The sequence below is a fragment of the Oreochromis niloticus genome, linkage group LG14 (genome assembly GCF_001858045.2).
Source record: "Oreochromis niloticus isolate F11D_XX linkage group LG14, O_niloticus_UMD_NMBU, whole genome shotgun sequence".
In the NCBI taxonomy this organism is placed as follows: domain Eukaryota; kingdom Metazoa; phylum Chordata; class Actinopteri; order Cichliformes; family Cichlidae; genus Oreochromis; species Oreochromis niloticus.
In genome coordinates, this window is record NC_031979.2 from 30,362,688 (window position 1) to 30,377,633 (window position 14,946).

At 37.9% G+C, this 14,946-nt stretch overlaps 1 protein-coding gene across 2 annotated transcripts in view; it reads left to right on the forward strand.

Annotated features, from left to right (window-relative positions):
- Positions 1-14,946, forward strand: part of b3glcta (beta 3-glucosyltransferase a) — a 71,041-nt gene that overhangs the window by 870 nt on the left and 55,225 nt on the right. For both annotated transcript variants that reach the window (XM_005455002.4, XM_025898368.1), the window contains exon 2: positions 9,576-9,613. In XM_005455002.4, coding sequence (XP_005455059.1) covers positions 9,576-9,613 — 38 coding nt within the window. The remainder of the gene's footprint in view (positions 1-9,575; positions 9,614-14,946) is intronic.

Sequence of the window (14,946 nt, forward strand, 5' to 3'; positions counted from 1 at the left end):
AAACAAACGCAGAAGATTAAACAAAAGCCACAGTTAAAAGCATGACTTGTTCCTATTTTTGTTGCTGTAAGAGAGTAAAAGGAAATTATGTCCACAGACTGAAAAACAAGTGAAAGGATATCTTTGCGCTTTGACTATATATATGTAGTTTTTAATTTGTAGCACAAATATTGGCAAAATTGTTTCATAATTCCCTCAATGAAGTTGATTTCTTAACTTGATTAATGTTTAACTGATATGTTAAATCTTTTAGTTGAATTGGTTTAACACGAATTAATGCATGCTCTAAGCATGCTCCACGTATATTTGCATTAGCATATGTGCGTGTACATGTTCCGTGCACATACAGTCACATATTCAGTGATGTGACATGGCCGTTGCAGCACACAATTTGTGGCTGCAGCTGGGAAGAGAATTGGACTGAGTGACCAATATTATATCTGCCCAGTGTACCATGGTGAAGGTCCACCTGAACAAGATGAGATAAATGCTGAGCTGCCTGCCTCACTGGGACTGAAAATTGTCATGGTGACAAAAGCTAAATAGCTAAATACACAAGGATCTGCAAATGTGTTGCGTTACCACAGGTCATTCTCAGTACTACTGATTCATTATTAATTGGATTCGACCTAGGATAATTAAGATTTTAACCTACACTTAGCCGCTGTTTTACGTTCCCTTCTTTGCTTTGCTTTGCTTATTCCAAACCTGAATATGTTCATGACTTTTTATTTTGCAGAATTTCACAAGAAAAAGGAGACAAATATATCGCATATAATTTCTGATCAGCTTCCTTCCTTGGATGCTTATTTCTGGCAAAAATAAATAAATAAGTAAATAAATCAAGCCTTGTCTCAGTTCAATTAATTCTTAATAACTGGAAAAGAAGGAAGTGCTGCTTTGAAGCCTACCTGCGGATGTTGCGCATTAAAGAAAACCGGACCAGTTTGAACAAGTCCTCAAGTCAATGCATGTGTGATGTAAAATATGCACTACATTCTGGGCAGTATGAGCAGCCATGGTGTCTGCTGCAATCGACCCTGTGCCCGGGTGAAAGCTCTGTTTGTGTATTTGGCCCTGAGTCAAGCACATTTAGCTGGGCATCACACTCAGACAAGGCTGCTTGTCTGCTCCCCCTGTATGTAATATTCATGGACCTAACATTGAAGTACAGCCGAGGTCTGGAGAACAGCCAGTTTGGTGACATTAGGGTGCCACCTCTGCTGTTTTTCAATGATGTTGTCCATGGAGCCTCAACCAACTGTCATTTCTGATGTGCGCTCAAGTGGTTTGACGTTGAGTGTGATGCAGTCGGGACCAGCAGTTTGAGACCACAGCACGTTTTCTGGGTCCACATGGGGCGCATTTCAATTGTGGTACATGCGGTATCTCCATAGAGTGTGCAGTTGCTTGTTGACTTAGAGATAGTGCAATGATGTACAATACGTGGGGTTGTAGCGCTATATAAAAAATGTGGATTCAGCTTTTCTTATGCTGTTGGTGAACAGCAACATTTATCACTTGTGGCTGGAGAAGCCGGTAAAACTGTGCTGTTAATTTAGAGCAATTAAATTTAAAACACCAGTTATTTATTTACTGTATAAATTTGTCTAAACATGAGCAGTTGGTTTGTTGGTTGCTGACATTTTCATTGCAATCCAGAAAACAGCTTCTTAAAGGTTATTGTTTTTTTATTTGTTTTTTTCATCATGTGTCTAAGTGACAGATTGCCAATTTATCTTCAAAAATTTTCCCCATTCCTCTACCTTAGGATGACTCAGTTCAGAGACAGTAAAAAGGACTGTGAGATTGAAGTGGGCGATGATGGGGAGAAAGGAGAGCTGAGCCAGCTCTTAAACAAGAGTCTTTGTTCTGACCTTCAGCTGTGGTCACTTTTGGGTTTTTAGAAGTGACTGAAGGCATACAGCTCACATGGTGAGGAGGATTGGGATTCATGATTACTTTGGGGTTTAACTGCTGATATGGCTCTCGCAGGTCTTGGAACAGATCTTATCCCATGGGGGAGCGGAAAGATATGACTATATCGACAATGAACGAGGAGCTTTTGGCTAAGTGACAAATTGGTGCTTAGAAGTCCTTTAGCTGTTTAGATTGTTGATTTAAAAACATCAATTTAGCTTCATAAAAAGGCACAGGGCCAGTTTAAGGAACAGTTTGCACCAGCATAAATTCCTTTCAGCGTCTTTGTGACAGAAAGGCGTGGACACGGTTATTTCTGCTGCTGCATATGTATTTGTAGGAGTTTCCCTATTAGAGTGCAAAACTTGGATTCAGCGAATTAGAAAATCTACTAAGGCTTGCAGCCAGCAATTTACTACCAACTGCTGAAAGCACAGAATAAAAGCACGTCTTATTTTTCTGTAGTGATAGTCATCACTTGAAGCATTAGTTTTAGTGGGAACGGCAGTGAGAGATGTTATGAGAATAAAGGCGTGAATGAAACACCTGGAGCAGAAAGCCAAAGTTTTGCCTCTGTCGTGTAACTCTTCAGTGAGTCTCCATCCTCAGTGCTTGGATCTGATGTATTTCCGGTCCTTAATGTTAATATTACTTGTATATTAGTGTTGGAGAGAGGGGGGATAATAGTTGGCAAATGCTAGCATAGATGCCATGGATGTAATGCAAGCACCAGAATTAGTTGTTGCGGTGCTTCATGTTCCAATATCAGTCCACAAGAAAAACTGCAGAGCGAACTGTGTGTTTCTTTACTCACGAGTACACACACTCGGCCCTGCAACTCACAAATCGCATTCATGTTTTGTTTTTCCCATTATTTCAGTATTATTTATCTTTACTCCTCTCTAATATGAAATGTCTGTAGAAATATAGCTATTAATGTTTCTTTGCTGCCCACAGGTGGCTGCAAATCAAATTAATTCCTTTGACTTTAATAAATAACTGCAGCCTCTTGTGGCAGGCAGAAAAAACAACATGCATACATTTCAGCACATGGCATAGCAACCTTATTAACTCGCAGATCAGTCAGGATCTGAACTTAAAAAATGTTTTGTTCTTTTTCTTCTGCATATCCTGCTGATCACCTGTTATACACGGATTTAAGATTTATATTTCAGACTTGTTTGTTACTCCACCTGAGCTGTGAGATTTAACCAGACAACCACTGCTCAAAACCTCAAAGACCCAACACAGTCTCCATCAATTTTCTCACAGAAGACTTCACCCTTATATAGAAACATATCGATTGCCATGCTGTAAAATGTGTGCTTATGCTGTCTTACTATACCACTGTTTTTGTTGTTTTGTCAGCTGATTACTTACTCCCTCATTAGGTTTTGACGACCCGATGTGCTCTCATTTTGGCAGACTGTGTACCTGTACATTTGCACATTGTTGAGAGATAACCTGGACAACTTTCCTCTCCCATTGGCAACATGTTTTGTGATGTTGCACTCATATGGTTGTGACATGTCAAAAAGTAGCTATGCCTAAAAATATAGCCTACTTTGTCATTCACTGTGGGACCATGATTTTAAATATGAGCATTAAATATTATTAAAATAGACTTAAAACTATTGAAACTGTTGGTTAGTTTGATATGTGTATACTGATGTTATAGATCTGGTGGGGTCATTTTCTTATAAAATCATGTTGGGAGGCTACACACATCTTTATGTACAGTATATGGTGCCATCATTGCAAAATGTGCTCCTGGAAACACCTAGTTTCATTAGAAAAAAACCACGACAAAGGCAATTTCCTGTATTTTTTCCTGTCACTCTAAATGTCTGCAGCCAGATATTGACACAGTAACTGGACTTGACAGATCTGTAGCTCAGAACAAAATGAAGGTCAAGTTAAAGAATGGATGTGGTCCAACTAATGTTTGCTGAGTATGGCATTGTCCTTGTCCATTACTTTTTAATATATTTGCGGAATACAGCATCTTAATCTGCTATATGAGCCCTCTGCAGCTGTCTGGTTGTTGTTTTCACCTTGTGAGTTTGTGTGTGCATGTGTTTGTGTGTCATTCTGGCAAAATCTAATCTTGGAGACACCCACTATAGCAGTGGTGGTTTTAGTACTTTGGCATCTTTATATATCTGAGACAGTCTGTGAACTAGACATGAAGCTGTATAAACAAATAATAATTTCATGATTACAAAACTGTTACAAAAGTATGATAACATTTATTTAATGTAATCAGCATTTATATATTTAAAAAACCAAACAAACAAACAATAAAACATTTGCACTGAGAGTGAGCGCCATAGCTCTAACTGGATTACGTGTTGCTAGTATGGATCCTTGATGGCTGCTGGCGGTGCTCGAGCTGGGAGAGAAAGTTTAAATTTAATATGACACAATCTCAGATGAAGCTTCTGCATCTTGCATGCCCAACAGTTTGCAGAGCAGTTGTCAAAAAATATAAACCAAATGAATTATTACAACTGTGTGTGAAACTGTGTGCCATCTGTGCCAGCCCTTTGAGGAGATTTACTTATAATAGCTTTTATTGTTCTTGTTGCTGCTAAGTTCTATAATTTTTCGATGAGCAATGCTGGCATCCTGAAATCATCTTACCTCACGTATAAGTTATGGTAAGTTTTCTTCAGCCTGGGGTTATTATTGATCATTACTGATGAAAATTCATCATAACAGCCCTTGATGTGCTGCCCCAGTGGTTGCTGACTGTCACTAGGTGAAAGAGGTTGCTGCATCAAAAACCTCCTTGTGATTGCCTTGGTCACTAGCAGATCGACTTGTGCCCAAACTCCACCAGTGACAGAAACATCTGCAAAAAAGGTTTTTGATGCACCAACATGTAACTTTTTGTGACTGATTTCACCCACTGTAGCAACTGCCAGCAACCATTTGTCCCTATTCCCACCGAGGGTGGAAACAACAAGCTTGGTTCCCCATTAGAGGCAAAAACTAACAGGTGGTGATATGCGACTCAAATTTAAACGAATGACTCAACCAAGCATCGCTAGCTGCTCTTGTTAGTTGAAATTTATGTGACAGGAAAAGAAGCTGGTGGAAGGAAATTACTGATGCATTTCCATATAGTTTGGCCAAGTATATGATACCAGTTCAAACAGTTGAAAAGCGATGAATCAAGCAAGGAGAAGTTTCTTTAGTTATTGTTAAACTAGTGCTAAGAAGTTATTTTTGACTTTTATTTTAAATTCCAAGGGAAACCCTACCTAGACTACTCTTGTGCTTACACTTGACTCATGATGAGTCACCTCTATTGTACTATAATGCTGCTGCTGCTGCTGGGACCTTGTTTCAATGGATTCACACTTCAAATTAGGTAGTCTGTCATCAGTGACAGTAACTCATTGGAAAAGAAGGGTAGAGAATGCACTTCATTTACTTGCACTCATAAATGCTGCTGCCTGCAATGTGCAGGCATTGATAAAATGTTGTGCAGTTTTTGTTTTTTTTTGTGTGTGAAATATCGTTATCACAAAATTTCTTGAAGTTTCGTGATATAATTTTGAGGCATTATTGACCACCCCTAGACACAATCAACGCCAAAGTCTGCCCGCACAAGTAGGAAACCAGAAGGGATCCGATTTTTAATGTAGAGGGAAAAGAAAAAGTAGGAAGGGATCCTAACATTTAGCATATTTGTGATTCTTTCTTTTAATTTACTGTGAAGTAACCCTGACTCCAACCCATCTATTAGATATGAATGGCAAAACTGATCTTACCAACAGAGCTTCATCAGGGGATGTTGGTAGTGGACTTAAACGGTATGATGGGATTTGAATGTAGATTCCAGGCACTGAGCTGCAGTCACACAGTTGTTAGCAGAAGGATAGCAGAAACTATGAAAAGGAAGGTTTACAAAATTGTACAGAGACGTGATATGATGTGTGATTTGGAGATGTTTCACTGACAAAAAGACAGTAGGCGGAACCATAGGTGGCAGAGTTGAAATGAGTTGCAGATTAGACACGAGAAGGGCAGCTCAGGTTAAGTGATTTGGACACAAAGTTAGACAGCCATGGTTGATGGTTTGGACATGTACTGTTGAACATGGAGCTGCCAGGCAGGAGTAAAAGACAAAGACCACAGAGGGGGTTAATGGATGTAGTGAAGGAGGACATGCAGAGTGTTGGACTGATAGATGAAGATGCAAGTGATGGGGTCAGATGATCCACTGTTGCGACTACTAAAGGGAGCAGCTCAAAGAAGCAGAAGATTAAAAAAAAAAAAGCTGTGGCCTGGCTCATGTTGTGATGATATTTTCAAAACATTTAACATTAATAAAGCAGGATGAAAATTAACTTTGTCTTTAACTTGAAGATACTTAATGATTGAAATAGGCCAACATTAGAAAACAAAGCAGTTTTTCCCCACCTGTGTTATTCAAGTCAAATATTCGTGCATCTTTTCTCTCGTTTCATTTTCCTAAATGTTTGTTCTTTTTACCAGCCACTTTACAACATATTGTGCCAGGTAGTGTTGTTGTGTAAACAGGAGGGCTATGGATGGCCTTTCAGAAGAGGTTGGTAAGAGCTGAATCCATGTTTAATGGCTCTCAGCTTGGCAGTGTTTGCGCGCTGGTCTCAGAAGTGGTTTCTGGATAGCAGCCCTGCCACATATATCAGCACTGTGAAGCTAACAGGATTTTAGATTTTATTGTTTTTGCCAAATTAAATAACTTTGTTTTTTGAACCACTGCAGCTGCAGTTCAGAGCGTTCTCTATTCAGTCTATTTGGAAGCCCTTAGTTGTCTCATGTTGCTTTGAATACCCCACATGGACATGGTGATTATCAGAACTCTTTTAAAGCAGACACTGATTGCTAATTTGCATTCAAGTTAATATAATACACCTGAATAACTGCCTTTGTTAATGCGATTTAGTTACTTCAAAGCACTTTTCATGTGGTGTCTCTATTTTTCCCAGCTCCCTCAGTGCCCATTAAATGCTGGAAGTAATTAAAGTCAGACACTGACCAATTGTCAAACAAGCAAGCCATTGTTTAATTACTATGAATCCATTTTTCATTAGCAGGAAATGGCTCTCAGTAGAACCCTTCAACCTGTTTGAATTTAATAAAGTATCTAGCAGCTCTGCATACATTCTTTGTGAGAGTCTTGAATTTGGATTCTCCTAAGATGAAACCCGAGTGCAGCGTTTCCTTGATAATTGCACTGGACATGTTCTGTTATTACGACAACAGCGTATATTCTGCACAGGCTTGTTTAAAAGCTAAACCATTCAGAGCTGTCATCATGTAAAGGAATTTCGAGACTTTCTGAAATCAAAGCCACTTCATCTCAGTGTGGCTCAATTGAAAACACGGTTGGAAACAACAGATTTGATTATGCAGGCTGAGGAAGCAATGAGATGGAGGTGCTCCAGTCACCGCTCCTGATGTTATGTATGGAGTTATTCCCCCTCTTCCTTTCTGTGCATCTCTGCCTCTCCTCTCCAGGGTGAGCCATGAAAAGATGGGAATTTTGAGCAGAGGTAGCAGAATGTATTGTCAACTTGTATGTATTCCTGTAGGAAGCCCAGTTTCATACCAAATGTTGCATTTTTAATACTGACAGAAACCAGAATACAATATCATGATGTTGTGTGTAGTGTCTACATACCTAAAGCTTTGTTGGCTCTCGCTTTATGTTTGTGAACTTCACATAGCTTTTAGGATATACAGATATTAGATAATGATGTGAGGGGAGGGGGGTGGGGGTGTACAAAATTGAATTTTGCTGGCTTCTCATGTATAATGAAGAAAAAAGGAGGCAGTTTAATCCAGATTGTGATTCTCACTATGCAAGATTTGTTATTTTGAGCTTCTCATTTTATAAATACCAGGCTCACCCTCTTCTTTCTTTTTCCTTTTTCTTTTTCTTTGGGCACCCTGTGTCTGTAAGATGCAGACTCTTTTTGTGGGAAATGTTTGAAGAGAGAGTTACCTGTAAAATATAATAGTCTAAAAAAATCAAAGAGTTGTCAGTAGTGCTGGTCAATACATTGCATTCTTTATATTCATTGAAATATGAGCACGGACCACATCACAAAAGCTGCCTGAAACACACTGGAAATCCATTTTATTTGCAGACACCATGATTTTACACTCCAGAGGGAAATATTTGACCTTGTTCAGCAATGTTTGAAATAACTGCTTTTCTTTATTCCGGGGGAAGTTGCTATCCAGGATTTTTTTTTTCTATACTGAACAATGTTGTTGCACATGCGTTTATCTATTTGCTTTTTTTATGTCAATTTATACCCGTTTTATCTGAAGTATTTAATCAGGAAATGAAACCATTATTAAGTCATTTCTTTCACATTAGCCTAAAAGTTGAGCATGATGGTTCATTCTGCACTATTATATAATGATACTAATGTTATTTCTAATTAACAAAGTCACTGCTGAGTCATTGTGGAATTTCTTTTAAGACACTATGTGCTGTGGAAACAATGTTTTGTTTCTCTGTTAATTATTTGAATGTCATTCATGTTTGGTTGATTTAACAGCTCATCAGCATCATCTTTTGTGTCTTCTCTCCATTTGTCTTATTTTGTCCTTGTCACACAAACACTTTAAATTAACTCCAAACTGCTGTAAACAGTAGCAATAAACAGGAGTTATTTATTTATTTATGAATGCAAGAAAACCTAAAAGTAACTAGTAAAAATCAGACAGTCTCTTACGTCTTCAGGAAAAATAAAATCTGTTCATTTCCTTTAGATAGTTTGAAAACTGTCAGCATCCACTGTTATTTTCAGTGTGTTCATTATAAGAATAATAGCAGTTACTCATTTTGATCTGGTAGCTTCATTCCAGGCTTTGCAGACAGAAGTATTTAAATGTACTTTTTGTGCTTGTTGAATAATTTAAGTTAAGGGTTTCCTTACTATGGCTGGAATCAATATCTGACCAAATTATGGCAGAGTGGTTCGCAGAGATTGTATCAATCTTATGAAATACAGATAGTTATATCTTTTTCTGTAGAGCCTATATTTTGGATATTACAGAATGGTTCGGTTGAAGCTCGAAAACATATCTGCTGCTTTTAGCTTTTAATCTGAACTCTCTGTTGACCTTTTTAATGGCCAGTGCAGTGAATCAGCAGAGGAAATTTAACAATTTTTATGTTATATCGTCTAATTAAAGTCAGATTTAAAGCTGAGTGATGTGGGAGTGAAGGCAGTGTAATTTAATATAAATTGCTTTATTAATTCATTCTCAGCAACGCTGCCGTTTTTGATGTATTGATTTGAAATCCTGGGAATCTTTCTGAGAAGATTTTCTTGTCTCTGAATCGATGGCAATGTAATTGGATAGAAGCTCTCAAGGCTCTAATTATAATCTCGAATGGTGAAATGCTACGCTTTCAGACATCCAGCAGCAACTCGGAATGGAAGAAAACCCTGAAATACCTTTTAAATATGTTGTTTTTCCACAAATAATTATAAACAAGTTGTTTTGTTTTAGCGTTGCATTTGTATGACAACTTTTAGATAGTGAAGACTGAAGCACAAAGGAGACTGTTTCACTTTTGAATATTTTATTTCTTTTTGCAGGATTATTTGGAATAACATAATCTTTTTCCATTGTTTCAGTTCACCTTGCTGCTGGCAGCTCAGGAAAAGACACAGAGGTAAGAGAAAGAGTTGACCCCCTTTATTCTTTGTTTCCTATGTGAAAATTAAAGTTGATATGATACCTGATACTTTACACTGTCAGTACACTGAGGTATTGTAAGTAGTTAATCGTTTGTTTCTTGCTTTTCAGTTGTTCGGGAAGCCTCCACTTCCTGACCAGCTCAAATTAGCCATGTTTTTGTAATTGAACGCGTATTGGCCTCTAGATCAGAAGTTTGATTTGCTCAGCACAAAGTCGATTTTCTGCAAGTTCAGTGTGGTTTTCTTGCTCTTGCACTTTCTGTAGTCTGCAGTTGCTGCGTGATAAATAATTAACATTTTCAGTTGCTCTACTTCTTATTGGTGTGAGAAGATGTTGACAGTAAGCCTCCTGGCAGAGGTGCTTAGCATCACAAAAACGGCAAATTACCGTCTTACTTTTTTACTGATGTCAACTAATTCTTTTCCTGCTGAGGACGTTTTACTCTTTTAGTTTGACACTTTTTCATTTTTGTTCCCCCATGTTCTTATAAATGATGGAGAAATTGTTTTTAACTAAACCTCCAGTGTGATCCAACTGAATATAAATACCCTAAAACAGTTGGTTCTTTGTTGGATTGTATTCATGAGAACTGCAGAAGCTATTGGCATCCAATTTAAACAAAAAAAGAAGGCAGTTTCCCTAATAAAATAACCAAATTATTAGCGTATCTATTAGAAAGGATGCTCATTCAAATCATGATCTCCTTTTTTAACTAGGGAACCATTTGGCACAGCTGCCCATCAAAGTGATAAAGTAAAAAGATTTATATAATATCCACCCAGGAGAAGAAACCCATTAGGGGCACTGAAAAGAGCTGAGTTTTTACAACAATGAAAAGATAATCAGAAATAAAATTGCTAATGTGCTGAAAAAAAGACGTGATTGTGAATCATGCCACAATGATAAAAGCAGAGAAACCAGTTTATGGAGTTCCTTTATGTCTAAACTGCAGCAATGAATCTATTCATACACTTAAATGTCTGCAAAAAGCACGGGGAAACAGCTCAACATTTATTTCTGTCTTTTCCTATATTTACCCTTGCCTGAGGTTGCTAATGGTTTTGAAAGCTCATGATCTCTTTATACTCCCAGCATATGAATTTCCTAATGCACTCACTGCCCACTGCACAGGCTGTGGCTAAAGGAGCAGGGTAGGTCACCCACTGCTCAGAAGTTTAGTGGTTCAATAACCCCTACTCCAGGCTGCACGTCCAAGTGTCCTTGCACCATGTTTACAGTGAAAAGTGCTGCACTGACGTGTGGGTGCATAGGTGAATGTTGCTTATAATGGAAAGCACTTTGAGTGTGTAATTAATAGAAAATCACTATATAAAATCCATTTACCATTTAGAAAATTTTAGCAGGTTTCTCAGACATAAAGACACTTTGCTTTCTGTATATCCTTTTGTTTTATTTAGCGTGTGTGTTTTGTGTAACTCAGGTCAAATGCAGAGTGTGAACCAGGTTGTTTATTTCCTTTTTAGATCTTCCGAGCTGAGAAACAACATTAACAAATTAGAACGGAATACAAATTTTTAGGTCATGGAAGTGCTCCAGTTTAGTTATGAAAAGTCATAAAATATAGATCAGGGCCGTGACAGGAGGCTTGAAGGTCACTCACACATAAAACATTTTGCAACATATCCTTAGAAATTAGTCAAAGTTTAAGAAAACAACTTTAGTTTAATGTTTGGAATTTTATACCGTTTATGAATAAAGCAACTATTAAATGCTTGTCCCACTGCTAGTTATTGACATTTTACAAAAGTGCTTGTAGAGCCTTTTTTGTGGCATGGGTAATATGAAAAACAACAAATGTTTCCTGCTATACATCAAAAATGAGTTGTTTTTGCAGTTTAGATTTTGCTTCCTGATTCTCTTGTCCGTATTCATATTCATTTATTTTTGGTTGACATTTTTGTAATCACTTGTTATTGTGCAATAAGTGGTTCCGATCATTAACAGGGCCTCATCAGTGCAAAAACAGGAAGTGCTTACAGAATCCACTAAAAATAAGCAAATACTAATTAGTATATCTAATAGAAATTTCAGAAGCAATAAATATGTAAATGCCATTGTATAGATATTTAGTAGAGTAAGCCTTTTAAGTAAATTACTGCTTCTTCAGAGCTTATTTCACATGATTTTCAGACCAAATGGTCAGCACAGAAGATCTGCTGCTGCATGAAAGAGGATTCCCCAACTGACTTCAAACAGCTGCGCTCATCAGATCCGAATAAATCTGCGCGGCTCGTGTGGTGTGTGATATGGGAAATGCTAATATCAGAATGCAAAGAAGCAACAACCAATTTTACTGCTGCTTACTGTTTACTCCTTTCCAATGGAAGAAGAAGTTTTGCTTCATACTTTGCTTTAATCAGCTTTTTGATTACACCATTGCAACAAGAGACTCATCATATGTAATTCAGGAAACACAGTTGCAGCTGTAAATATCGGTGTAATCAGTTGTCGTCTTTCAACACAGTCAGTGTCTTGCATATCGACCCCCTCCCCGCCTCCTTTTTCTTTGAAGATGGCCTGAAGCCGCTGATGACGTGCAGCAGTTTGAACTGAAAATGACTTGGAGAAGGTGGCAAAGGCAAGCACAGATGCTGTGATTATCTGTCGCTTCAGGGCTTCAGAAACAACAAGAATACTACACATTTGCTTATGTAAGCATAAGTACCTTGATTGTGTGTACTTTGAGGACTCATGAGGAAGGATGCAAGAGAACTATACAATGTGAGAACAAACCTCCTGCTGATGGTCCTGCAAAGCCAGTGAAAAGCATTTCTCTAATGCTTGACTTTGAGGCTTTGCAAGTTATGAATACACTTCTAAAATTAAATACATGACCCAGCCTGAAAGCATTCCACTCTGAAAGGGTCAGCATCACCTTCTGGTGGTGTTAATATATGTGGGGGGGAAAGCACAGAGCAGTCATCTACCACACACATGGAGACAAGCAGAACAAATGTAACTGAAAGTGCATCTTTGTGAGTCAATGAGTTATTTCATGTGTTTTTGAGAGTAAGTGGTATAGTTTCACGAAGTTATATAATATAAACATTTTCTTGAGTTTGCCTGTACACTGTGCAGGATGGGACATGGTGTTCCCTGAAGGTAGGGACAAGCATTCCAGTTAGTCCAAAATGACATAGTTTCTTTGTGAAGTAATCCAGATAACAAATATAACAACCACTTATTTTCAACTGTGACCGGCACAGAAGAGTGCTTTTTGTCTTTTGTAGGTTTTAAGGCTTGAGTACATTTCAGTGGTTGACATAATGATTAGTCTTGAAGATAAAGAAAAGTGATTCCTTAAAAATGCACTATTTGACTCACCGTGTTTGATTGAACAATAACACCTTCCCCATCGTTTGCAGGTTGTTGTTTTTCCGCCAGATTTCATCTGTAGAGCCTAAACGGCTGTCACTAGAAGCAAAAAGAGTTTTTCCTATTATTCCTATTCTCTTCACCTTGGGCAGTTGCTTTGCAGAAATCAAACTCAAGAAGAGACGTCTGATGTCTGAATCATTGCTTCAACTCGTCTGCAGTGACCTCAGCTCAGGAAAAAAGATTATTTCTTTCTCAGATAACAAACCTTTGTGAATGCTGTCAATATTCATTCAAAGATCCCACAGCACCTGGAAAAAAACCCAAGTACCAGCAGTTCCCAGATATTACACACTAATTTGCATTAAGCTCCAACATGATCTATTATATCTGGAAATCTCATGTTTGGAGAAAACCTGTGTACACACATGCAGCTCTAGATTAGCCAAAAGCATTTAATCTTAATTCTTAGTAGCCCAGTTAGTCTTTATCTGAATCACATTATGTACATCATTGCTTTTCACGGTCAAAAATACTGTAATTTTTTTATAAGTTATTATTAATAAAGTTTTTATCATTAAAAAAGGAGGCAAATGAGCTTATACCTAAAGCCTGTTTCAAACGTGCACTTAATTCCATTAATCAGATGGCATCTAATGTGTTTGCTTCAGGTCTTAAGTCCTTATAAAAGTCACAGTAGCACTGGATCAAACTTTGTGAAAAACACATCGCTTTTCAGTCTATCACAGGTCTGAACAGCAGACTGCTGTCTGCAGTAACGAAAAATAACTTGATGTACTATCTAATCTTGAATAACAACAATATCGTCTCTATCACAATTGAGGTCATGTCTGATTGAAACTGTGAGGAACATTAATCTAAAAATTTACCTGTATTGAAAGAGAATACCATCACTTAAACAGATTGATGATCAGTCATGTTATCAATCACATGTATAAAAAAACGTAATTTGTTTTGACTGGCTTGTCATTGTCTATGTTTAATTGACAGCAGGTACCAAGCACAGGTAGAATAGACAAAATACAACAAACAAGCCGTTTCTGATTTTCCTAAGCCAATTAAAGTGCATTCACAATTACCGTCATGTGAAAAGGAAAGGAAAATGACAGTTTTCAAAGGACTCTGTGTGGGTCTGTGAAGAACCTAGTACACCCCAGGATTCAGTAGCTTATACAACCACCTTTAGCAGCAATAACTTGAAGTAATTTTTTTCTGTATGACTGCATACATTTATATATGCACAGTTCTCCTTAAGTCCTGCATTGTAATCAGAGGTCTGGACTTCAGCTGGGGCATTGCAGTACCTTGATTCTTTTCTTTTTCGGCCATTCTGGTGTAGATTTGCTGCTGTGCTTTGGATCACTGTCCTGTTGCATGATCCAGTTTCAGTCAGTCTTATCTGTTAGATGGATGGCCTCACATTTGACTGAAGAGTGCTTTGATATACAAAGACTTTATGGTGAACTTAATGATGGTGGCTACAAAGAAGCCCAAAGTCACCACCACTTCACCAACGTGCTTTACAATTGGTATGAGCCGTTTGTACTGATATGTTGTGTTTGGTTTTTGCCAATCATGACGCTGATTATTATAGCCAAACATCTTCTGTTTGGTGTAGCCTAGCCAAAGGACATTGTTCCAAAAGTCTTGAGGTTTGTTCAGATCTTTTTTTTTTTTTTAAAGTCATTCTACCCTGTTCTTTTTAGACTTTTTAGGCTTTCTCCTTTTTCTAATTGTAGTTGCCGAAACTTTCACATTTAGCATGCAAACTGTAGAGCCTGAGTTGTAGCTCTTGGGTTTTTTGCAATTCTCTGAGCATTACTCGGTCTGACCTTGAGGGCAATTTTTAGTGGGAAGTCCACTAAAAAAGATTGTGTTGACATACACCTGAATGCTGCAGAATTCTAAAACCTCCACATTTACGATGGTGGTCACAGTTGCTGATGATCA